General features: G+C 35.6%; 1 protein-coding gene across 25 annotated transcripts in view; it reads left to right on the forward strand.

Moving 5' to 3' along the window:
- The window catches only part of LOC109064880 (CLIP-associating protein 1), a 59,501-nt gene extending 33,108 nt beyond the window's left edge, over window positions 1-26,393 (forward strand). For 3 of the 25 annotated variants that reach the window (XM_042764095.1, XM_042764096.1, XM_042764119.1), the window contains 34 exons: window positions 407-550; window positions 1,158-1,234; window positions 1,331-1,423; window positions 1,537-1,682; window positions 2,199-2,334; window positions 3,179-3,249; window positions 3,370-3,429; window positions 3,908-3,985; window positions 4,148-4,315; window positions 5,412-5,458; window positions 5,535-5,705; window positions 6,861-6,884; window positions 8,116-8,223; window positions 9,626-9,652; window positions 10,666-10,821; window positions 12,608-12,769; window positions 13,838-13,900; window positions 15,008-15,111; window positions 15,916-15,939; window positions 16,925-17,154; window positions 17,410-17,473; window positions 17,801-17,803; window positions 18,636-18,799; window positions 18,898-18,976; window positions 19,073-19,216; window positions 20,199-20,294; window positions 21,311-21,457; window positions 22,160-22,266; window positions 22,691-22,825; window positions 23,231-23,378; window positions 23,909-24,149; window positions 24,735-24,791; window positions 25,816-25,988; window positions 26,127-26,393. In XM_042764095.1, the coding sequence (XP_042620029.1) occupies window positions 407-550; window positions 1,158-1,234; window positions 1,331-1,423; window positions 1,537-1,682; window positions 2,199-2,334; window positions 3,179-3,249; window positions 3,370-3,429; window positions 3,908-3,985; window positions 4,148-4,315; window positions 5,412-5,458; window positions 5,535-5,705; window positions 6,861-6,884; window positions 8,116-8,223; window positions 9,626-9,652; window positions 10,666-10,821; window positions 12,608-12,769; window positions 13,838-13,900; window positions 15,008-15,111; window positions 15,916-15,939; window positions 16,925-17,154; window positions 17,410-17,473; window positions 17,801-17,803; window positions 18,636-18,799; window positions 18,898-18,976; window positions 19,073-19,216; window positions 20,199-20,294; window positions 21,311-21,457; window positions 22,160-22,266; window positions 22,691-22,825; window positions 23,231-23,378; window positions 23,909-24,149; window positions 24,735-24,791; window positions 25,816-25,988; window positions 26,127-26,378 (3,899 nt within the window). In that variant the 3' untranslated portion in view covers window positions 26,379-26,393. The remainder of the gene's footprint in view (window positions 1-406; window positions 551-1,157; window positions 1,235-1,330; window positions 1,424-1,536; window positions 1,683-2,198; window positions 2,335-3,178; window positions 3,250-3,369; window positions 3,430-3,907; window positions 3,986-4,147; window positions 4,316-5,411; window positions 5,459-5,534; window positions 5,706-6,860; window positions 6,885-8,115; window positions 8,224-9,625; window positions 9,653-10,665; window positions 10,822-12,607; window positions 12,770-13,837; window positions 13,901-15,007; window positions 15,112-15,915; window positions 15,940-16,924; window positions 17,155-17,409; window positions 17,474-17,800; window positions 17,804-18,635; window positions 18,800-18,897; window positions 18,977-19,072; window positions 19,217-20,198; window positions 20,295-21,310; window positions 21,458-22,159; window positions 22,267-22,690; window positions 22,826-23,230; window positions 23,379-23,908; window positions 24,150-24,734; window positions 24,792-25,815; window positions 25,989-26,126) is intronic. The other 22 variants (XM_042764101.1, XM_042764102.1, XM_042764103.1 and 19 more) reach the window with 22 other exon arrangements.
- Window positions 26,394-26,667: the final 274 nt, after the last annotated feature.

Genomic DNA, 26,667 nt, shown 5'->3' on the forward strand with positions numbered 1-26,667 from the left:
AGAAAAGCCTTGGTCGTCATTCCACATTTTTGGTATGGAATGGGGAATTATTATAATCAAAACATGCAGGGTGGCATGAGGGTATTATCATCAATGTGACAAATTAGTGGTAATTGGTGATGGATATTGGGTTGACCCAGGGAGATATTGGGAAAAGTAAATGTGAGCCTTTCCATGAGTATTTCTTAACGTGTTCCTTGTGTGCTCTTCCAGATAAGATAAATCAGCTTCACAATTGTGTTACCATCTGATACATTTGCGATACCATCTAAACATGTCCTAAGAAACGTCCGATCAGGGATACAGTGATTTCTTAAGTCAAACTAGTTATTCAGACAACCCCCAAGACTGACAGTGCAGAGAAAATATTTGAATCATTGATCAGTGTCGCTTGTGTCCCCTACAGATAAGAACTTTGATGACGAGGAATCTGTGGATGGGGGCAGGTCCTCCTCCTCTTCCTCTTCTAAGGGCTTGTCCAACAGCAGGAGAGGGGGCAGCATGGGTTCAATGAGACGACCCAGTTCTGCCTCTGGATCCAGGGCTCCAGGTAAGACCACAGCAGCTACAGATCAGCCCCAGGATACCACTGAGACCACACTATAGACATTCATAAACACTGCACATAAACAAGTTGAACAAGGAGAAATGCAATTGTTCACAGAGAGATTATTTATTGAAAAGCGTGTAGCTTTTAAAAAAGCAGAAGAGACATTGAGAAATGAGTGGAGATAAATGAGGATTGTGTTGGCTGGACAAATTAAAATTATTTCTGATTGATCATGTGACAATTAAGACTGAAGTAATGGCTGCTGAAAATTCAGCTTTGCCATCACAAGAATAAAATACATTTGGAAATATATGAAATAGTGATTTTAAATTGTAATAATATTTCCAATAAATCTTATTTTTATACACAATTGCATAAAAAGCTTCAAGCAATATTTACTTAAGACTACATGCCATTATTTGGTTTGCTTGGTTTATATTTATAGTAGTAAGTGCTAATATTAATATATGATTATTTAAATTAAATGGTCTTAAACTTGATGATAAATTTGTTGAAAACAACTTTAGTATCAAAATTGTGAACTGTCAAATTTCACCGGTATTGGCACTGACTTGTAAATCTTTTTTGACATTTTGTGATTCCTCAGGGAAGGACAGTGTCAGTGCAGGAGCTGTGGATGAAGAGGATTTTATCAAGGCTTTTGAAGATGTACCTGCAGTGCAGGTAATGCATCTTTAATTGAAACGATCATGCTATTTATCATGGACTCCTTGCATTTAAACACACGATGCAAGAAATAAGTATGCTGTTTGTTTTCAGATATATTCCAGTAAGGAGTTGGAGGACTCCTTGAATAAGATCCGTGAAATTCTTTCAGATGACAAGCAAGACTGGGAACACCGTGTCACTGCTGTAAGTTATTCCTGATCAGTTTCACTGATACTTTTATCGACATTATGCTCACTCCAACTGGAAGATTGTGTCTTCAGCGAGGCACTAAAGGAACTTTTATATCATGTATTTAGCTGAAGAAAGTGCGGTCGCTGCTTCTGGCTGGTGCGACTGAACACGAGGGTTTCCTTCAACATCTCCGGCTTTTAGAAGGTGCCTTCAAGTTATCCGCTAAAGATCTCCGGTCCCAAGTGGTTCGAGAAGCCTGTATCACATTAGGGTATGAAGCCATTCTTTCCTACCACTTTTCTTCCAGTCTCTATTTGGATGTTTATTTAATATAATGTTAAAAGTGTGACATTGACTACCAAGATCAACTTGGCTAGTGGGATGCTACCTTTAGATGTTCATTGATCAAAGACACACTTCAACAGCAGGCCAATTTTTCACAAATCCAGTCTTATAGGTATTTCATCATATTCCGCTTCATGTTTGATCTCAAATATCATTGGGATACAGCTTTAAAAAGTGCTGTAAATGAAGCTGTTGTGCGGGTCTCCATGATTGAGCATGGCTCTTTAATTATTCTGGGTCTTAATGTGTTTCTAATGAAGTGGAACCGAGCTGACTGGAGCATATAGGACAGCTCTTCTGCTAAAGTGCAGCCACTTGATGGATATCTAAACAAGTCCCATGCCTTAATGTCACACAAATTTGATTCATTTCCATCTAGACCCAAAGTTAACATATACTTATATTCATGTTTTGTTGATTGGTGGGTTTTGCTGTCTTTCAGGCATCTGTCTTCACTGCTGGGGAATAAATTTGATCACGGGGCTGAAAGCATCATGCCTACATTGCTCAACTTGGTGCCCAACAGCGCCAAAATTATTGCCACATCCGGAGTGGCAGCCATCCGACTCATCTTGCGAGTAAGTTCTGATGAAAGGAAAATTTAAAAAGTTCTTTACATTTTACTTTTTTCTGTGCATTAAGTAGCCACAATAAAGAAATAAATCAATAAATACATAAATAAAAAAAAAAGAGTGCCACAATAACTCCAAAAACTGCCTCACTGTCTACTGTCTACACAGGCAGTTACCTTCTAAGGTAGCACCTGCTTTATTTGGAACCTCATTAATGACTGAATTGGGGTTGCTTTATATTGGCAGTAACTTCACACATAGTGCTCCTTATATGAAGTAACTCAGTTTTGATATTGGCATGTTGCCCAGAAAAAAAAAATTGTTCATTGAAATATATACATAAATAGTTCATTGAAAGCTTTCTTAGTATTTGGCCAAAAATTAGGAACATTTTGGAACAGAATCTACATTAGTAAAGCCTTAAAGGGTAAAGCCTTAAGTCTTGGTTTACACAAAACATTGATAATAATAATAATAATAATAATAATAATAATATGAAGAGATGTTACTTGTAACACCAAATCAGGATATTAGAATGATTTCTGAATGATCATGTTGCACTGAAGACTGGAGAAAAATCTGCTTTGCTATCACAGAAATAAATTACATTTTAAAATATATTCAAATAGAAAATGTTTTTTATAATGATAAATATACTTCACAATAATACTGTTTTTACTGTATTTTGGATCAAATAAATGCAGCTTTGGTGAGAATAAGAGACTTCTTTCAAAACTTACCAACCGCAAACTTTTGAACATATATTTATAAATTGTATTCTATATTTTATTTCTTTGTTTAATATTCTAGCACCAAGATTTGTTTAAAAAAAAAAACATTTCTTTCTCAGCAAACACACTTCCCACGTCTTATCCCGATCATCACCAGCAATTGCACTTCTAAATCTGTGGCTGTTCGAAGGTAAATTATAGCTTCCTGAGAAAACTGTTTGCAAGTATTTATTTATTTACTTTTTGCAGAGCATAAATTAGAAAAGCATTGTCTTCTAATGCAAATACTTTTTCACTTTCACCCCATCAGACGGTGTTATGAGTTTTTAGACCTGTTATTGCAAGAATGGCAGACACACACTCTAGAGAGGTGAGTGGAAAATGATTGATGTTTTATTGAGTAAGTTATTAGTTTTTGTGAAGTGCTTTTTGCTCAGAATGTATCTCATAGAATTTAGTATGTGCATGAGTTTGTGTTTATTCCTTCTGCGGACAAACTGTCACACCCTCCCTTTCCTGTTTTTGTGACATTTAACTGGTGAAAACGTGTTACTTATCAAAGCTCGGCTGAACGGGCAACTGATGATTCTTTTCGTGGGTTGGATTGATGAGCCAGGGATGTGTGGCAACCATGCGTCCCATCCGTTTCCATGGCAATATAGCCAAGAGCTCTTTTATAAGGAGGTCTGGACTCCCCTTATCCTCTCTTTCCCACTGTGCCGCCTTTGGAGAACTGGGAAAAAGGTCTGGTGTCTGGTCCAGAAAGTTTCAAAGGAGACAGAGTGAATTCACTGTTGGTTCTGCAGACTGTAAGAAACAGTATTCATCATGTTTCCCTACTACCCCAGGCATGTGGCCGTGTTAACTGAAACCATCAAGAAGGGGATCCATGACGCCGACTCAGAGGCCAGATCTGTGGCCAGAAAGTAAGTCTGTTTGCCTTTGTTTTGTTTGGTTAGATGTTGCATAACCAGTGCTTTGAAATGTTCATTTATGTATTATTTGTTTTGAAAATGCATTTAACGTTTGTATTAGTCTTCATAATTTCTGTGTTTTTTTTTTTAAGAAGTTGTCTAATTGTTTTGTAGGTGTTACTGGGGATTCCATGGCCATTACAGTCGAGAGGCAGAGCACCTGTTTCTCGCATTGGAGTCGTCCTATCAGAAGGCCCTCCAATCTCACCTCAAGAGTTCTGACAGTGTAGTGTCCCTACCGCAGTCCGACCGCTCCTCCTCAAGCTCACAGGAGAGCCTCAAGTGAGACATGCACGCATTTCACTACCACCATACATGAACTGGTACATCTTTACAGAGAGTTAATACAAAAGCAAACATTGTATATCTGCATTGCTGTTTTTCACATATTTTCACATATAGCTATACTGTATATAGTTTACGCTACTCTTCAATATTTTGGGTTATGATTTTTATTTTATTTTTTTGGGGGAAAGAAATCATTTATTTTATTCAAAAGTGACAGTGAAGACATTTATAATGTTACAAAAGTTTTGTATTTTAAATAAACGCAGTTCTTTTGAACATTCTATTCATCAAAAAATCCTGAAAAAAATCTATCACATTTTCCACAAAAATTTTGTTTTCAAAATTGAGGGTAATAAATGTTTCTTGCTCATCAAATCACCATATTAGAATGATTTCTGAAGGACCATGTAACACTGAGGAATGGAGTAATGGCTGCTGAAAATTCGGCTTTGCCATCACAAGAATAAAGTACATCATAAAATATATGAAAATAAAAAAACTTTTTTTTTTTTTTTTTTTTTACATTTTAATGGTATTTGAAAATATAACTGTCTTTTAGATTAAATAACTTTAGCCTTGGTCAACAGAAGAGTCTTTCTGACTCTTCTGGTCTTACAGACCCCAAACTTTTGAATGTTTGTAATGTATAACGATATAGTTCAGTGATTTTAGATAATACTGCTGGCTCTGTGGTGTTTGCTATCCCATGCTATCAAAAACTGTGAGTTATGGCGGTCCCTGTTGAAGCTGTTGAAATAATTGCCAGCTGGCTGATGGGCCATGTGCACAGATTGTTGATTGTGCTTCCTAGCATGTTGAGCATGAAGCGGTAATCTCATCTTCAATATTAGACTGCAGCATCTGTTACCTTGTCTCCTTGTTGTTTCTGTCAGATCATCTTGCGTTAGCATCAGTGTAATGAGTGACAGCTCTAATGATCACAATCTGCTATCAAAAGCAGCAAACACTAATCACACAATATAAACATTTGCTTCCTATATAAAAATTACTGATTAATTGAATTGCCATTTTGTTCACTCTATTCTAATTGTGCTGCTGTTGCTAAAATCTTTTTTCTACGTTCTTGCAGTCGTCCGCTGTCAGTGAAGACTGTCATTGGAGGCCCTGTTACAAGAAGTAAAGCAACACTTTTTTACATGTATACAAACATGCCATTTTGCCATGTCTGTAACTCTTGTCTGTGTTTTCTCAGGTAAAGTGATCAGCTCTAGGGTGTCCTCAACCCCTGGTGCCCTCCAGCGATCCCGCAGCGACATAGACGTGAATGCCGCCTCCAGTGCCAAGTCTCGCATGTCCACTGCAACCTCCCCATCTCCCTTCAGCTCTGCTGCAGCTCTGCCTCCAGGCTCCTACGCCTCCCTGGGTGAGACCCCATCACACTCTATCCATCTTTTCTCCTCTTTCATCCTTAATTAGGAATTTTAATAAAATAGCCATAAAAATCAGTGGCTTTTATGGCTGCAGCGGCTCATTAATAAAACTGATGGGCACCATAGATGCTATTAAGCTGCTCTGTGATGAGGAACAAACGAGGAGTGTGTGCCACAGATTTATCATCCCGTAAGGGTTTTTTTTTTTTTAATGAAAGTTTAGACTAGTTATTTTAAAAGTGAGAAAAATATTTTTATAAAACAGGTTATGACTTTAAATTCTGATTGGATAAGACTATGCGTTTCGAGTAGCTTAGATATTACTTTCCGGAATAGTATGATTGTGTGTTTCTATTAGTTTCGAGTAGCTTAGATATTACTTTCCGGAATAGTAGTATTAATTATTTTTTTTTTTTTTTACCTTTTGCTCTACGGTGTAAAACACTGTTACCACTAGGGCTGGACAATATATCGAACGATATGACCATGCGCTCTTGTTGTTCCCATGTTCCCCATTTTGCTTTCAAAATGGAGCTGCAGTTAAACACTGAGCCGTAGTTTACTGACAAGCTACCTATTTCGAGTTCATTATCAAAGTGTCTTCAAAATCACTGTTACGTAGCTTCTCATTGAAACTACTTTGTGTATTAACTGCTCCATTTGAAAGCAGGTGATGGGGATTTACCGCTAATCATGGAACCGGCTTTACTGACGAGATGCGCATGATCATATCATTCGTTATATTGTCCAGGCCCTGTGTTCATTGTCAGTATAAATTTTTCAGTATACAGAGGGTCAGTTATCTTTTGGTTTTCTCAGTATAAATTTTAAATGCATTGGTCCTTTTGAGAAATGTTCAGTACATCTCACCACTTAACGTTTGACCACTAACTTGCTTGTTACTTTTGTCTGTATAATATTTTCTCTGTACCCTTTTTTTTTTTTACCCATGATCAAAGAAATTTTATTTCCTTACCCACAGTCACACTCACTAGCTCCCATGTGCTTCTATGCACGGCCTGTTTCTGAGCAGATCCCTGTCTTCCACGCTTCCATGGGCTTAACTGACTCTAACCTCTGCCTCTTATGCCTCTCCTCTCCTCCACCCTGCACTCCCTTGCTTTTATTTTTGTGTTTTTGCCCCAAAGACGGTGCACCTGGTAAAATAGATGGTAAGATGTATGTATATAAGTGTGTGTGTGTGTGTGTGTGTGTGTGTGTGTGTGTGTGTGTGAGAGAGAGTATGAATGTCCATGCTCTGTGCTGTCGGAGAGATTCAAGCAGTGATTTTGTCCCATTTGTCGATTATCAACTGTACCCCTGGCGATATCTGACTATGCTGGTGGTCTGCATGGCCTGTTTGCATGATATATCCCCCTTCCTCTTGACAATAAATAACAACAGTAGTTCAGGGAGATGAAACTGGTCACTTGTAATTCCTATTATCTGTTGTGTCACTGGTAAACAGTCATTAAAACTAATTGGTCAAAATTGTGGAAACCATGTATACAGGTTTGGTATTGGTTTAGTTTATGCTTTCTTCTGAGATTAGCATAGAGCATACAAAATCATTTCATACAGGAAATGTGTGTCAAAAAAATCAATTTATTGTTTTATAAGATCTCAGTAGCTACACTACTGTTCAAAAGTTTGGGGCTGGTAAGATATATATAATATTTAATCTTTTTGCAAGATTTCTCTTATGCTTCATTTATTTAAAAAATACAGTAAAAAAAAAATACAATAGAAAGATTGTGAAATATTCTTGCATTTTAAAATAACTGTTTTCCTTGCAGCCAGTACTCTAGTCTTCAGTGTCACCTGATCCCTCAGAAATAAATCTAATATGTTCATCTGGTTCTCAAGAAACATTTCTTATTTTTTATCAATGTTTAAAACAGTTGTGCTGCTTAATATTTTTTGTGGAAGCCATGATACTTTTTTTTTAGGAGTTTGATGAATAAAAATTACAAAACAACAGCATTTATTTGAAATTGAAACCTTTTGCAATGTTTTAAATGTCCTTGCTGTCACTTTTGGTCAATTTAATGCATCCATGATGAACAAAAGTATACATTTTCCAAAAAGAAAATTTTATTGACCCCCAAACTTTTGAATAGTAGTGTATGATTTGATAAATATGTTTTCTCAAGAGCTAATAAAATTCTGTGTTGTTTATTTGAACACCAGTCTTCTCAGTAGAGCATGTCATGTAATTCCTTTCAGTCAATATATTTTGATTGTTTTCATCAGGGAAATCTCTTTGTTTGTCCTCATCCCTTGTTATTAAAACCTCAGTCTGTCTATTTTTGTGTCAGTCACTCTAAATCACTCCCTTCATCTCAGGCATTTTGTCTCCTCATCTCACGCTCTGTTTTTTTATTTTTTATTTTTTGCATACAGGTCGCGTGCGGACGAGAAGGCAGAGCTCAGGGAGTGCGGTCAGCGCCAACAGCACTGTTACAGACAGCCGTGGTCGAAGCAGAGCTAAAGTGGTCTCTCAGTCCCAACGTAAGTGTCTGTGTGGACATCTGTCTGTGTGAATGGATTTTTTTAAGAACCATAGCATGGTATTGTTTATAATCTACCATGGCTTTAGTACTAAAAGCTTTAGTGTTATATTTTGTATATGTTGCAGTGTTAATGTTTGTTAATAAAATTAACAAACACTATTACATGGCTCTCTAAAATACTTTATTCTGTTCATTCATTCTGCTGTCACTACATTCAGCTGGCATATATATTTACATATAATGGCCACTAAACTGTATTTTTAAGCTGCTATATACAGCTATGAACATTTCATGTCTCATATCACTCCACAATTTCTTTGTTTTGACATAACATTTTGACAATTTTGATTGTGGCATTATAATAATAATAATAATAATAATTAATCTATTATTTTTATTTCTGTACTGAAGAAATTAATTTAGATTAATACAAAAAACATAAATGTAATTATTTATTCTATATATATATATATATATTAGGGCTGTCAAATGATTAATCACGATTAATCACATCCAAAATAAAAGTTTTGTTTACATAATATTGTATGATTCAACAGTGTACAGGGTATATTTATTATGTATATATAAATACACACACATATTAATTATATATTTTAGAAAATATTTACATGTATATACATTTATATATTTATATTCTTATATTTTATATTATATATAAATATATTTAATATATAAACATAACATATTCTTCTTAAAGATATACAGTCATGGCATGTGTGTGTATTTATATATACATAATAAATATACACAGTATACACACATATATTACGTAAACAAAACTTTTATTTTGGATGTGATTAATCGTGATTAATCATTTGACAGCCCTAATCTTATTTATTTTTACATAATAAATATACACTATATATATATATCTATATATATATATATATATATGTATTATATATATATATATATATATTATATATATATATATATATATAATTTTTTTTTTTTTTTTCCTATTTTAAATACTTTATATTTATATTATTCTTTTTTAGGGGGGGTAAAATGATACCTAGACATGTTTTCATGAAATTCACCTTCCTAGGTTCACTATAGATTGAAGCTTCAACTTAATGTTAGGAGCTCAGATACAGATAGATAACTATTGGTCTGCCACCACTATCATCTTCCTTTTTGTCTCTGTCGCCTTTGTATTTAATGTTTTCAAAACCCAGTTTGGCATCCTGCTGAACATGGAGTTCAGCCCACAATTATAGTTAAAGCCAATCTTTGGCATTAAATGTGTAGATTTAAGTTTCTAGAGCATGAATAAACAACATCTTGCCTGATGCATCCTGGGTAACCATGCGTCACATCAAGCGTCTTTTGTAACTGGCTACTTTTCACCTGTCCGTTGCCCCGCTTCCATACACAAGGATCCAGATCAGCTAACCCCACTAGTGGTAAGCCCCCCCGTTCGTCAGAATAAAGCTGCGTTAATACCCTCAATATGAACCCTGCATGAATTACACATCTGCCATCATGTTGCATGTCCTGCTTTAGCTTGATCGTTTTATTTCTGTTCAAATAGAGATCAGACATTATGATAGTTGAGTATTTGTTTTTGCTTTGATGTCTGTCTGTATGTGTTTTTAAATGTGTCTGTAGCTTGAATTATGTCACTTCACCATGCCTGTAGATATTACTGTTTTCCCTGCAGCTCAAATAGACCTTGGATCCAAGCTCACCCAGTTTGTCTTTTTATGTGTTTGTATGTATTTCTTCAGAGCTGAGGTCTTGTCTTCATATATTTGTATACACATCTCATTTTTCTTTGTGGTGGTTTCGTTCACCTAAACCTGAGATTTTTCTTGTAATTTGGGCCATGTGAATAAAAAAAGGCTTATAGACCACATTGATTTTTTTTTTTTTTTTTCGTTTTTTTTCATTGATTTTTTTTTTTTTTTTCGTTTTCCCACCATTGTTGAGCAAATACTATTTAATATAATACTGAGTTTTCAGCAGCTATTCTTCCATTCTTCAGGGTCACGTGATCCTTCATAATAGATTTTTCTTTTTGTATTAATTTTTTTTTTCAGGTCTCTTTGATGAATAGAAAATTCAAAAGAACAGCTTTTAGTTAAAATCAAAACAATTTGTAACATTATATGTCTTTTTTTCTTACTTTTGATCAGTTTAATCCATCCTTGCTGATTCAATATTCACTTTATAAAAAAAAAAAAAAAAACTTACTCAACCCAAATTTTAAATGATAGTGTACATTTACTAGCAATCATGGTATCATTAATTCATCAAATAATGTAAATCAAAATAATAGGTGTCTTATGAAAAAGGTGCCATATTTTATTTATTTTTAATGACAATTTGATACTAAACAGAGGGGACCCAGTGGTAGTTGCTAAATAATCAGTCACCATGTTACTTATAGTAGTGCTGATATTATTTCCCATTGCAGCCGGCAGCCGGTCCAGCTCTCCAGGAAAGCTCTTGGGACACGCATATGGCAGAATTCCTAGAGCCACTGCACCAGCAACACCCTCAGACAAATACTCGAGGATCCCAAGAAGCCAGGGATGCAGCCGTGAAACCAGCCCCAGCAGATTGGGCATAGGTACGGGCAACACTTTTTTTTTTTTTACATCTCACAGTTTAACACAAAGGATGCCCACATACAGTAGACATACCATCAGCATATTCAAAATAAATTTATTGCAAAAGTCAAGTGGACCTAAACCAGTTCCTTGAGGAGTCCCTTAAGAATATGCATTACAACATGGAGATTATTTGCTACATTTTGTTGGAAAAGGTAGGGACTCTTGGTAACCATGGATGGCAGGAATTTTCAGAGCTTTACTTGTGAAAGAAAGAAGACTCTTAACTTTCATTTGCTGAATCATTGTTCACTGCAAATCCTATTAGATTCAACTACTGGAGATAGACAGAATGTCTTTTCACTGTGGGAAAGAAGCTCAGCATTCATTTAAATGGCTGAGGCAAGTGTTTATGCCAAAACTGACTCAAAGTCTACTCATTGCTGTGTTTTGTATTTGATTGATATGTTGTTGAATGATGACAGGGCTGACTAATGGCTTTCGTTCTTCGTCAGCTTTTCTGGCTGATTTTTGAGGTCATTGTGTGTCAGCCTTTTCTAAATAAAAGTTCCTGTACGTCCTGCCTTTTTAAAGATCTGACCAATAAATGTCCAGCCAATCATATAACAATCATTAATTTGACAGTAAGTTGTCTGTAAAACAAAAAGCACAAAACTATTTGGATATACAAAACTGATAATATTTAATTTTTTAAATGCCTGACAATTTTATATTAATGCTTTAAAGCTTAATCCAGTCATTTATGTGTATGTTTTTATTTAAAGGGGCACCAAGCTTAATTTTGTACACCAAAAAGTTAATAGTGTTTTATTTTTTATACATGTTGAAATGAAAATTCCAGTCCAAGTTTTTATGAAGTGGTGTTCACACTGACAACTATTAGCAGTGAAAAGTGCTGGGAAGTAGTGAGTGGCGGTGACCGTTATCAATATTTTAAGTCACATGACAACATAAAATTTTAATTTAATTCAAAAGAACAGTGATGAACTGCTAATCGGAATGAAGACATCGCAGCTCACCTATCACCATCTCAGAAACTGCATGCAGGAATTTAATTTTTTGGAAACCTGTGTAAGAAAATGTCAGTGTTGATTCATGAGATCTTAATTCATGTATTTATAATCATTCCTCTTGCACATGACATGATGCATAATGGACTGCTACAATTTATTTACAAACTCCAAACGTGAATTTATAGCAGCAAGAAAACTGATTTATTGTCAAAATAGAATGACATCTTATTTTTACTGATAATACATTACCATTCAAAAGTTTAGGTTTGGTAAAAAAAATTTTATGTTTTTGAAAGTGTCTTATGCTCATCAAGTCTGCATTTAATTGATAAAAAATGCAGTAATATTGTGAAATATTATTGCACTTTAAAATAACTGTTTTCTATTTGAATATATTTTAAAATGTAATTTATTCCTGTATTAGCAAAGCTGTATTTTCAGCATCATTACTTCAGTCTTCAGTGTCACAGTGTAACACTTTAATATCATTTATGTCAGTGTAAAGTGTAAGGCTTTGGTCGTATAATCTGTTTGAGAAAGCAAATATAATCTAGCGATATGCAAAATTACTTGGTGCACCTTTAACACTGCATGTTCAGAAACTTCCTAAATGTTGTCAGTCTAATTCAAAATGTTCAGCTTATGCCTTGAGCTTTAAATGTTTAACCTTTCTAAAGCAGAAGGACCCCAGTATTGGCCAACCCAACCCCACCCTCCCCCCTCTTTCTCTCACTCCACGGCCTCACTAATGCCCTAACCTGTGTTCTAACAGCCAGGCTGTGTGGTAAAGCTCTTCTTCCTGCCACTTCTTCCTATCGCACGCTAGCCCGGAGCAGTCGCATCCCCCGCCCCAGCATGAGTCAGGGGTGCAGCCGTGACACCAGTCGCGAGAGCAGCCGTGATACAAGCCCCGCTCGGGGCTTCACTCCTCTTGGTGAGTAAAGCACAAAAGTGGCTGATGGAGTCCAAACAACAAAAACAACCAATCCTTTCCAATTCGCTATCACAAAACTTCTCCCTCTGATTCTGTTTGGCCTTAATTTATGGCCATTATTCCTAGTATGTGTGATATGAACTGTTGTTTGCTTGCCTCTATGCATGCACTAATATGTTCTTGAGGTGCTTTATTAATCTGTGCAGCTATGTCTTTAAGGTTGTAAATAAATGTAGTGGAGGTTTTGTTGGTTTGTCCATAAAAATTGATTTATGGCATTTTGTATTAAATTGTGAATAAAAACAGCTGGTCTGAGCTTTATAATAATTTGCTGGGAGGACAATAACTGCAAAGTTTTGCAATCTGTTAACTTAAAATATTAAGGGCGCCGCAGCCTAAATGGCTGCCCACTGCTCCAGGTGTGTGTTCACGGTGTGTGTGTTCACTGCTGTGTGTGTGCACTTTGGATGGGTTAAACGCAGAGCACCAATTCTGAGTATGGGTCACCATACTTGGCTGTATGTCACGTCACTTTCGCTTTCTTAAAAATAGTTAGTGTTAATTTAAATAAATGTGAAAATTACATATTAGATGAAAACATAGAATTAGAAATTTTGCCTCCACAACTAACTGAAATTTATTTTTGTTTTGTTGAATTGCTGAAATTGATATAAATGAAGTTTAAGTTGAAATAATTTAATTATTAGTAGTAATATTTATTTTTGTTTTGTAAAATGGATTTCAAATAAAAAATTTGAATAATAAAATAAAAGCTCATTCTAATATTAATAAATGCTGATAATGCTAAAATAACACTGGTTGCAATGCAGAGCACATTGCATTGCATATTCATTACTAATCTGCTACCAGCATATGTGAATGTCATCTATGTTATAGCAGGGAGATGGATAAGTCTGGTCTGTTTCACACTCATGTGAAACACTCGTGTAGTCACTAGTTAAGTATGGCATGTTGGATGTTTTGTGTTACTGCCACCGATGGTGCTCAGAGTTTTAGTGTAGCACTAACCGTCACTGGGGTGTCACCCCTCTTCCTGTCCCCTTGCAGCTTCCCGACGTCACTCTCGCTCCACCAGTGCGCTGTCCACGGCCGAACCCGTGGGCCAGTCAGGTGACCTGCATGACCCCTCCCCTGGCCCCCCCAGACAAGGCCAATCACCAGCATGCCTTCATTTCTATATATTTTTTTTTTTGGAAAGGCGAATTCAACCTTCACACTTCACGTCATTGTCAGTTGTAGATGCGAATTATCTGTTCATTTGTGAAATTAAATTTCCAGCATCTTTGCTCTTTTCTCACCATAAACATCAGCATCCATCTTAGTTGAGGTTGTTTTGATTTGCATTTCCGTTTCCGTTCGGTTAATGGTGTGTTTGCCTAAAATCACTTCAGCTGTCTGCTTCATATGTAAGGTTTTGTGTTCTTGCCATATCCATTTATTTATAAAAAAAAAAAAAAAAAAAAAAAAAACACTTGGCATTGGTGTTGTTGCTGATAATGAATTTAAAATATATTTTTTTGTTTAGTTTTGTGGCTTTTTGTGCTGTGAGCATCAAAGTAGTTCAGTTAATTTTTTTGGAATGTTTGAATTGAATCTTTTGTTTGGTGGGACCCATAATTCACACACATTTGGCACTTGATTTTCCAAGAAGCTACTTTACTGAAGCGCAATGGTTTATTTTTAGTTATTTTTTCATCATCTTACTTTTGATCATTGTGGCCTTAAGGGTGAAATGTGTAATTTCTAGTGCCACTAAACAGAATTTCAGTTAGTTTGTTGAAATGTTATGAATGGTGCAAACATGATAACATTTGCTCAACTAATAGCATCAGTTTGGGACAGGCCTATCTGATTGGCAAACTAATGGTGGATGGGTGTTTGAAATTCTGAAATTACACACTTTCACCTTCTTTGTTTTTAATCAACCATAATTTTTTTTCTGTACCTTCTGAACTTATCTCATATTATGTGCCACATTATCATGATTGATATAACAAACCAGTGCTGCCTTGTATCAGACTGTTGTATCTGATTCTCTCAATGTCTAGGTCAATCTCACGTTTTTTTTTTTTTTTGTCTCTCTTGAGAAATTAGCCTAATTGGTTGAAAAAAAATGTTTATGACCTGACTTTGAAATGATCTCGTAGAAGGTAAGTTTTTCGTAACTCATTGTCCATTCTCACTGTCTCATCCTGTTCCTGTGTTCGAACCCTACAGATCGCTTTGGCCTGATCCATCAGGCTCGTATTTCTGCATCTGTCAATGCTATGAGGGTGCTCAACACTGGCACAGAAGTGGAGGCTGCTGTGGCTGATGCTTTGGTAAGAATCTCAAAGACATGAATATGATGAACTGTCATTATCTGATCTAGGATAACAGAAGTGATGCTTCTGTATGGCTCAACTATTTTTCTTGTTTGGCCCTATAAACACCCACAGAAAAATAATATTTTAGGAAATGAGAAGTGTTCATTATTGGGGAATTCTGTATATAGACATGTTAGGAAGGATTTTCTTGGTTCTCCAGCAGTTTGCAGTTCTCTGACAGTTGATGTACTCCGTTTAAAAAAAAAAAAAATTATAAAATTGTAAAATTATTATAGTATTAATGTATTAATTCAAAATAAAATATTAAACTAGAATGAATATTAAAATGCAAAATGTATTACATCAATTAATATATTAATGAATTAAACAAATGTTTTAGATTATTTATGAAATTAAGATATTTAAATATTTAATGTAAAATTAATGTTTTAGATTAAATATTTCAGTTTATTGTATTATTATAATGGTGCATATGAATGAAAATGATTAAATATAAATTTTCCTTGAGTTTTCCTTGTTTATTTAGTGAAAAACAATGTTAATAATCATCTTTATTTAATTTCCTTTTTAAATGAAAAAAGGTAAATTAAAATGGTGACCATTCACAGTGTCTCATAATTATTCCCTACATTTACATTCATGTACATTTTGATCTTTATGTGGGGATAACCCTTTTTATGTGCCAACTGCCTAGCTATATTATGAGGGTGCAGTTTTCAGATTGTGTCTTTTCTGCAAAAACATTGCTCCCTCTGAAATCTCTGCGTCTCTTTGCTCTTCTCTGTTGGTTGTCTTCAGCTGTTAGGAGACTCCAGGAATAAGGTAGTACTTCTGTTTATATACTGCTTGTATTTCCATTTTTATTCACTAATCAGAATGACTTATTCCATCGTGGACTGTCAAGCAAATATTAAGAGCATTTTGTGCTCCACAAACATTTGCGCTGCTTTCATTAATTTGCTCAATGACCATCTCCTCTGCACAGTCCCATCATTTCCTGCACAAGTACCATAAGATGCATTTCATTCATTTTGCTATCAGTTTGCCATTAATCTCTTCATTTTATTATCTGTATGTCACCCAGTGTCATTGCTTTGGAAAATGTATATCATCATTAATTCACATGTGACAACACAGCAGGATTAAGTTGTAAACAGGGCAGATGTTATGCATCAGCATGACACATTCCCTTTGCTACATAAGTAGATGTAATTACCTAGCGTGCCGCGCTCTTCACTTACGTCATATGCACACACTGTACTAATGACAGGGACTCGAGTGTTTGTTAATGCATTGCCAACTGCTGGAAATTGTCTGTGACCGATCTGAATTATTCATGACTGCCACAGCAAATATCTGAATTGTTTCTTCACACTCCAGTGCTGAGACAGCTGAAGAGCTCCAAGGCCACATACACACTGGAGCTAAAGTTGCTTAATTCCATTTACAGATTTCAATGATTTATGGATTTATGAACGCAGCTAAAGTTGCTTAATTCCATTTACAGATTTCAATGATTTATTCATATTCAGTTTCGAATTATGGATTTGTGTATTAAAAGTTTTCGATGTGTTTGATTTTCATTCAGAGTTTCAAATATGTTTTTTTTTTTATGGATTTATTAACGCACTTGTTTTTTTTTATTAGTTATTTTTTGGATTTTGCATGGCTTTTCCATATCAACAGCATACTTACTTTATGTTTGAGTAATGCAATGTAAATTGTTGAATGAACTCACTTTGCTCGTCTTTTGATAGTTTTGTCAACTTCCTGTTGAACCTACTAATGTGCTCCATGCTCTCCTCAGCGCAAGCCTTTGAGAAGGAGGTACGAGTCTGATGATGATGCCAACAGCGACGCATCCAGCGCCTGCTCAGAGCGTTCCTATAGTTCCCGTAATGGAGGCATTCCTCACTACCTGCGTCAGACAGAGGACGTTGCTGAGGTGCTAAACCACTGCGCCAGTTCCAACTGGTCCGAGAGGAAGGAGGGCCTGCTGGGTTTGCAAAACCTGCTAAAGAGTCAGCGCATTCTCAGGTGGGGGCCTTTAGAGCAACATAAATGGTCTCTTGGTTGTTCAGTGGCATTTCATTTTTCATCAAGACAGGAAGTAGAAAGTAGTCAGTCAGTATCTTGCAAGTTTTTGTTTGTTGCTCATTTAGTGTATTTTTATAGGCCGTTCTAAAATGATGCATGTGCAAAGTCCTAGTTGGCTTGCAATTTCTTTTTTATGCTTTTTCTGTCTTATTCTGATTGTGAACAGGCCTCTTATCATATTTTTGTGTGTTTCAGCCGTGTTGAGCTCAAGAGGCTGTGTGAGATCTTCACCAGGATGTTTGCAGATCCTCACAGCAAGGTAACAGTGTGAGGACATCTTTCCACATGGCTGCTTTGATCACACTTAATCTACTTGCGATGGCTGGATTAATGGTAGCATTCCAAATAAAGCATTGAAGGATTACTTTAAAATGTGTTGCATCATGTGAAATCATCCTAAATTATTCATGTTACAATAGACTAAATAAGTAGCTTTCATTACTATGGATTCTGTTAAATTTAAAATGTTTGTCTGGCAAACAGTGTTTGTGTAGAACTCGAAAATGGAGTGAGATTGCACTAATGGAATGTGTGTTTTTTTTCCTGTTGTTTGCATGGTCTGCTTTGGTGTGGATTTTAACAATAGAGAGTAAGTGGATATTACATATACCTGAACCATTTTGTTATATAAATGGATTATGTTCTATTCTTACGTAAATGTGTTAATTCTTCACATACAAAACATTATAACCACCAACACTTTAATTATTGCTCATACTTACAGTTAACTGTTTGTTTTAAACCCCTAACCCTAAATATTAAACAGAATCACGAAACTCATGCCACATTATCATGATTGATATAACAAACCAGTGCTGCCTGTTAAGGAGAGATGTGCTATTATATAACTGGGCAACACTTTACAATAAGGTTCCATTAGTTAATATTAGTTAATGTATTAACTAACATGAACAAACAATGATCAATACATTTATAAGAGTATTCATTAATCTTTGTTAATGTTAGTTAATGAAAATACAGTTGTTCATTGTTAGTTTGTTAATTCACAGTGCATTGCAAAAGTGCAACTTTTGATTTTAATAATGCATTAGTAAATGCTGAAGTTAACATTAACTAAGATTAATAAATACTGTAGAAGTATGGATTAAAGTTAATTTTGATTAGTTTAGTTTGATATAGTTTAGTTATGTAAATTATTGTAAAGTGTTACGTAATATTTTATTATATTATTATAAGTGATCTGATTTATTAACAGAATTACAGACAATAAACTGGCAAAAAAAAAAAAAAGCCAATATTGCAGCAATTTTTGCATGGGCAAGCACATGCATAGTTTTATCAGAGAATGTAGAGAAATATTTTTCTAATACATTTGTGAGACACGCATGTAAAGCCATTAGTACATTCATAAAAGTTTGTGCAGCACAGCATTTGCATGATGTTTGATCTTCTGCTTCCAGGTGTTTAGCATGTTCCTGGAGACTCTAGTGGATTTCATCACTGTGCACAGAGAGGATCTCCAAGACTGGCTCTTTGTACTGCTCACTCAGCTGCTAAAGAAAATGGGAGCTGACCTCTTAGGCTCAGTCCAAGCTAAAGTCCAAAAGGCTCTGGATGTCACAAGGTTGGTCTTAAGTGATAGTCCTAGTTTTGTTCTTTTTGATGCTTAGAGCTTTTTGTGCCACCCAGATGATTTCTTGTTCTTTTTTCCCCATTTCTTAGGGAGTCTTTCCCCTTTGACCAACAGTTTAACATCCTAATGAGATTCATTGTTGATCAGACTCAAACCCCCAATCTAAAGGTAAGATGATGCCTTCTGTGACTGCTTATGAAACCTCAGCTGCAAATTCAGTGTGCCGAGTCTGTTAATTCTTATTATCTTGGTGTTCTAATGCAGGTGAAGGTGGCCATCCTGAAATACATTGAGTCCCTAGCACGACAGATGGACCCTGCAGACTTTGTGAACTCAAGTGAAACAAGATTAGCCGTGTCTCGCATTATCACCTGGACCACTGAACCCAAGAGCTCTGACGTTAGAAAAGTGAGTTTCCATGGAGATGTGCTTACAGACAGCGCACAAATCAATGATGTAATGGTGCTCAAAATATAAGATGTTTATTTAAAGTTTTTTTTCTAGGTTGATTCTGACAGATTTCTTTGTGTGAATTCTGTCATCATTTACTATTATTCACTCTCATGTCATTTCAAATGGCTTGGATTTTTACATTTTGAATATCCTGGCAATATAAGTTTTCAGAAGCCATGCAATAGCTTAATGTTAGAAACAAACCCAAATTTAACCCTGCAAAGCCTAACATCAGAAATATACTAATAGCCAGAATTTTTATTTTTTTTCATTGCACAGATTATTTAACCTTTAAGACAAAATCTTTATTAAATTTATATATATATAATTTATTTTTTATTTTTTGTATCGTATTTGATCTGTTGTAACCCAAAGAGGGATATTTGTAAAATTTATGGGCCTTCTACCTTTAAAAAAAATATGAACTACCTATCAGATGACAAAAGACATGTAGCATAATTTTTCATGTTTATAATTTAGAGAAAACTTGCATATCAAATATGATACAGTAGGCTTTATAGAGTTAGTTATTGAGTGTAAAACTTGATGCATTGGGTTTGATGTCAGTAACATTAAATATTATTGTTTTTCACTTGTCTTGTGACTGGTGCCATATTTGATTTAAAAAAATGACCCTTTTGTGTTTGATTAAAGAAAGAGATAATGCAGGTTTGGACATGAGGTTAAGTAAATGATGACAGAAAACTATCCCTTTAAGAATCGGCCTCAGAAAGGCTTTGTTATTGTATATGTAGTGTAGCGTTTTTATCTCAGTCACTGGGTTATTCGTTTTAAAATGTAGGTTGAACATCAGTTAATCACAATGAACAGATGCAGGACATTTCTTCCCAATATCAGTTGCTGTCTAAAGGCCACCATTGGTCATCAGTTTCTCTTTTATTGTCTGTTACCGTCTTGCCCTGACACGATGGCCCAGACCCTTCATAACTGGGCATGTGAGGAGTTGTCAGGCAGGCCCACCACTACAGCTCTACTTCCTGGAGAGGGTCACCTGGAAGAGAGGTGCAAGCAGGTAGAGCCAATCCAACGGCCTAACCAACAACCAGCACGTAACCGCTGCACCTAACCGTGTGCCCTCTCTTCACTCTAATCCGTCTCATTGCCTTGCGAAGTGACTGCTAAATACAATCTCTTAACATGCAATTCTCCAGAAGTCTAAAGAGAGCAGTGATCTTTTTTTTTATTTATTTTTTATACTACATTAATAATTGAGTGTGTTTTAAAGTTTCCTTTCGAATCTCAATTGCTGTAGTGCTCCACTGCTTAAGATATTTTGTTTCTTTTCACAGAATAACAATGAGTGAATCAATTTTCTTGCATGTGTTTAACATTAAACAGAACTGGATTGAGATGACATTTGAGGTCTCTGTGTAAACGGAGTAAAATATACAAGTCAAATTAACCAGGGTTGGGAATCTTGCCTGTGTTAAACTGCTGTTGTCATTATGATAACAGTGATATTTTGTGGGTCGTCTTTTTGTTTAACCCGAGCAGAATTATCCATCAAGAATTATATAATGCAATTTTATAAAATTTAAAATGACGGTTTATTCATGGTATGTTCATTTGTTGATATCTGAAATAATCACGCATGACAACGTGCTACTTAAGGCTTTCTTCCTGACTAAAGAATTTAAAATATAATGACTAAAAAAACTAAAAGGAGAATGTTAAGAGGAATTGGAACCAGATTCGTCTCTTATGATTCCCATCCCTGATGTTGAAGGCACCTACACACTAGAGAAAGCTCTGATGGAGCTTTTGACAAATAGGATTTTGACAAAGCTGGACCTGCTTGCATAAATGTCCTATGTCAAAGGATGTCTGACACAGTGTAAACTCTAGTGTGTTGGTACCATAACGGGTCCAGTGTCTTCTGTTCAAAGTAGCACTGCAGTCCTTATACAGACTCTTTCTCTATCCTGAGTTATCACCGCCGGCATTTCTCAAAATGTATAAGTGCGCTCCGGGTCATTGTGCTGTTAGTGGTTGTACTGTATCTCATGAAGTGTGTGCTGTGTTGTGTAGGCTGCCCAGGTGGTGCTGATCTCACTCTTTGAGCTAAACACTCCGGAGTTCACCATGCTGCTGGGTGCTCTGCCTAAAACATTCCAGGATGGAGCCACCAAGCTCCTGCATAGCCATCTGAAGAACTCAAGCAACACCAGCAGTGTGGTAAGATCTCTGATGAGATTTTATGTTAAAAGATGAAACATATACTACCATTCAAAAGATTTGTTTTTAAGATGGTTTAAAAAAAAAAAAAAAAAAAAAAAAAAAAAGTCTGTTATGGTCACCCAGCAGTAATAACAACAATATTGTGAAATATTACTGCAATTTAAAAGAACGTTTATCATTTTATTATATAATTTATTCCTGTGAGCACAAAGCTGCCGTTAATGTTGAAATATTACTGCAATTTAAAAGAACGTTTATCATTTTATTATATATCACGTTTTTTTTTCGATTCTTTTGACGAATATAAGATCCTTCAGAATTCATTTGTTTTCATTGGAGGATATTTGTATTTTAACTGTCAATGTGTTAGAGTTAAATTTTCCTTTTGTTTATTTTTTTTTTTTTTCTTTTGAAATTGATTTTAGCTGCATTTAAGATGCCATTGTCAGATTAAATAGTTTATTATAAATATAATCTTGCCAAAAAAAAATGAAAAATTGAGTCTGTATCTTCATTTAAGTAACTCTATCTTGAGACAGAAATTGACATGTCAGTCTGCTTAAGCAAACTGAGTATATTTTACTTTATCTTTTAAGACAGTGATAAAGATCTGCCAGTAATATTGTTTTGTAGCTGATCTGTTGTTTAGCCCAACCTGAAATGATTTAGCTTACAATTTCATCTTTATCTCCTTCACAGAGTTCACCAAGCAATACAATGGGCCGCACGCCTGCCCGGCACCCCACCAGCAGGACCAGTCCTCTAACCTCACCCACAAATTGCTCCCACGGGGGTCTGTCACCCAGGTAACACATCCTCTTCCCATATGCTGACCACACTAATGTATGATCTCACTCTTGGCACGAAGACCCTCTACAGCAGTTTCAAGAGCCTGTCGCCCTGTTTTATTTAACATGTACTAAATGTCTGACTGGGACTTGATTTGTTGTTTTCTTCAAAATTTCCCCTTTATAACCTGAAACCCTTAAAATGAATTTCTGCATTTTTGGGGTGGGAGCCATATCACCTAGAGAGTCATCCTCTCATGAAGGGTCTAAAACTCTTTTAAAGAGGCCTGCAGAACAACATAGATGACGATTTAGGGGTTTCTGGTCCTCTTAAACTTATTAACCCATGCTGCTAACCACAACAGTCGGACTGGACCACTCTGTTTTTCTCTCTTCCTCTTCTGCCCTGTTCTCTCCCTCTCCGGCCGTTCTGTGGGCACAGTCGGTTATGGGGTTGGAGTGTCGATGGGCTCTTAAAGCACCCTTCTCCCTCTCCTCCTCCTCCTACTCCTCCGTCTCACCCCTCTATTCCTGCCGGCCCCTCCCTCAGGGCCTTCCGCTGCACGCTCTCTCCAAGGTAACTCACCCGCTAGCCTATCACAATGAGGAGGGGCGGGATGGGTGCTTAGATTCCCACCCACTCCCAGCCTAACAGGCGCTTGTATGCACAAATTAAAGCGGCCACGGTTTGACATCATTCCAAATACAGACTTCCCCCTGTGGATGGTGGTTGATTAAAATGTTAAGCAAAGAAACAGTACTATGTGGAGGAATTACAATGCATGTGAAAATTTTGTACAGGAATTAACTGACTCACCATGTTTGCAGCCTCCATTTATTCACCCGTACGTGCATGTTGGAGTTGTCCACTCAAATTTTTGAAATATTTTGTATGCTTTGGCTTTCTTGTTTATGTGAGTTGTTTGCAGTCTATCCACGTCAGTGTTTTTCCCTCTTTTCCCTGTATTATTTTTCCCTTCAGTATGCTGGAGTATGACACAGAGAACATGAATTCTGATGAGATCTTCAGCTCGCTGCGCGGTGTCACAGAAGCCATCCAGAGCTTCAGTTACCGCAGCCAAGAGGACCTGAATGAGCCAATCAGACGCGATGGGAAGAAGGATGATGCTGTGAGTGCTTTAATAATAGAAAACAGGAACAAGTGCACAGATGGGGAATTAAATAACCCCAATTTGTGTGTATATGTGTTTTTTTTTTGCAATTGTTAAAATAATGAGCGCATTATCATTATTATTATTATTATTATTATTATTATTATTATTATTATTAATATTGTTATTATTCTTTTTTTTTGCTATTATTTATTATTATTATTAATAATAATAATAATAATAATAATAGCAAAAAACACAAATAGGGGTCATTAAATGGGGTCTTTAAAATAACAAAAAAAAGGGGTCATAAAATTATAAAATACTTAATACTTAAAAAATTAAAATAATAACATATTATTATTATTACATAGTTATTTATTTAGAATTCCAAAAATAACTGAGAGTATGGTGAGAGCCACATGTAATTTAAATTCTTTTTCACTTGTTTTTGCTGATTTGCTGACATTGATTATTTTTATTTTATTTATTTTTTATGCAGCCCTGTTTGGCACATATTTAACAATCTTTCTCTCTTCCTGTCTTAGGCTGGGAAGGAAGGGGCATCTCCGGGATCTGATGCAAGACTGGGATTAGATGTAATGGAAGGGGGTCGAACCGCTTTGGATAACAAGACATCTTTGCTTAACACACCGTCCCCGCGGTCTTTCGCTGTGCCGCGGTCAAGAGAGTTCGCACCCTATGGCTATGGAGACACGATCACAGCCTATGACAAAAGCGCCCTGAAGGAGGCCGTTTTTGATGACGACGTGGAGCAGTTCCGAGACTGTGAGTCAATACACCGCTCTAAGCTCATACCTTCACTTCCACGTCATCTGTGCTCCATAATGCTCCCATTGACTGTGACTGTGCAACAAGGAAAAACAAGAATAGCAAGAAATTCTTAATCTTAATAATCTAAGTATAAATAGTAAAAATTAGACGACTAGGCAACAGATCCAGAGCACTGGATCTCATGATACTCAAAACAGATTTTAGGCACATTAGACCTTTCTTTCATCATCCCTACACTCTCAACTTATATTTTCAAGGAGAAACAGTAAATAAATATCTTAATGAAAAATTCTATAGAAACAGTTTATAATATTTTATAAAGAATTTTTTAACAAAGATTGCTGAAAAAGTGGGCAGACACTGTTGCTGCGGAAATTACACCTTATAACTCTAAAGCTATTCGACAGTGAGCGACATGATTACCAGAGACCATAACAAAATAAGTGAGAATAAATAAGTGATTAACCCCCTATAAGTGTAAATGTCAGAGATGCAGGTATAGCACATAGGATAGTGGAGTATGTGTGTCATCATTTCCCCTGCTGTTCCCCAACCCCTCCTGCCCCTCCCCTTCTACAGGCCGTCGACAAGACAGTGGTGAGAACAAGATGGTGCTGCCCAAGGGCTTTACTTCTGGTAAAGACCTGCACTCTTAAACAAGACTGTTGCACTCTTCTTCATTTACTTCCACCCTTCCACCTCCTGTCTTTCAGTGTCATCCATCTCAGTTTCTCAATATGATGCGATGTGTCAGTCTTTCTTAAATGACACTATTGCTTTACTAACAGGGTCATGTGATAACTGCTAAAGGCCACCTTCAATAATATAAGGCAATAGGGTTATTCATGTAGGTGACTATATGTTCTAATTATATGGGACGATAGTGTTGATTCACATGTGTTTTGGTTAACAACTAATAAAGTATTAAAACAAACGCACACCTTTTTGAGGTGGAAGTTAAATGAACAGACTAAATGAAGAAAAACCTTGACAAAGGCTTCTTGTTTGGCCGAAACGTTGGTAATAAATAAACAGTACTAAAGTGAGTATGCAGTTATACTTTTTTCTTCATTTGGTTTACAACTAACAGCTTCACTGTTTGCAAACGCATTGTAGTAGCTCATTATAACTTGGAAGCAAATATGACTAACCTGTGTGATTAACCTTAGTGAACGCTAAAACCTTTCTTACTACTAACAAAAACTAATGTCTAAACACTTTGCTCGTTGCTGGCTAATAATGATATAGAATGTTGAATCTTACAAAAAAAATGTTAGAACCAAGTTGTCTTTTTTTTGTAGTTTCCATTATATTATTTCATTTAATTGATTCATAACAAATTAATAGTTTAAAGTTATTTTATTATTTATATTTAATACATTTAGTATATTAGATTTATATTTTATTAGTCATATTTAATATATTTAAAAAAATTATAGTTTTTAATAATTTTTATTTTTTCAGTTTTTGAGGTGAAATATGACCTAGGCATGTTCTTGACAGTTTTCATAAGATTCAATAATATAGAATATCATATATTCAAAACAGATAAGCCAAAAAACAAAAGCCGAAGTGCTTCATTACAGTTAAAGCAGAAGAACAACAGTGTGTTTATGCAGCTTGTCTTCAGCTCTGACTTGAATCATTTTGAATCATACAGATCTGGTGGCAGACTTACTGAAGGAGTTGTCTAATCACAATGAACGAGTGGAGGAGAGGAAGGGGGCTTTGATCGAGCTGTTGAAGATTGCTCGTGAGGACAGCCTGGCTGTGTGGGACGAACACTTTAAAACAATCCTATTGCTTCTATTGGAGACACTCGGGGACAAGGATGTGAGTTGAAGCGTCATATAACGTGCATCCTCAATTGACACGTTCTATATAATCCTAAAGCCTTTCATATGTCAATTTGAATTTTGTGTATGTGTGTATCTGTAGTAATGATAGTATGCATTCTGTCTGATTATTCAGCACACTATCCGAGCGCTGGCGTTACGGGTTCTGAAGGAGATTCTGAGGAACCAGCCAGCACGCTTCAAGAACTATGCTGAACTCACAATCATGAAAACACTAGAAGCCCATAAGGACTCTCATAAAGAGGTTAGAATCCGCCGCCTTAAAATATTCACAAATAATATCTGTTTTAACCTCCAGATGATATTTAAGCAGTACAATATTGTGATGATTATACACCAAAATCATACTGCAAAAAGTTGTGAATAAAGTATTACATTGCTGCTTTGGGTTGGTTGTTCCTCATAGCAGGGGCGAAGTGTTTTGGGTATTCTGTAATTTAAATTCTTAGCAGTTTTCACAAATATTTGTATTATATAAAAAACTAGAATTTTAATAATAATAATAATAATAATATATTTTAACTTTTTATGTAAAAAAATATTTTTTATAAAAAATACAGTAATAAAAGTAATATTGTGAAATGTTTTAAAAATTTAAAATAACACTTTCTATTTTAATGTATTATAAAATTTAATTTATTCCTGAACAGCATTTA

This window comes from Cyprinus carpio, chromosome A9 (assembly GCF_018340385.1).
Source record: "Cyprinus carpio isolate SPL01 chromosome A9, ASM1834038v1, whole genome shotgun sequence".
Taxonomy (NCBI): Eukaryota; Metazoa; Chordata; class Actinopteri; order Cypriniformes; family Cyprinidae; genus Cyprinus; species Cyprinus carpio.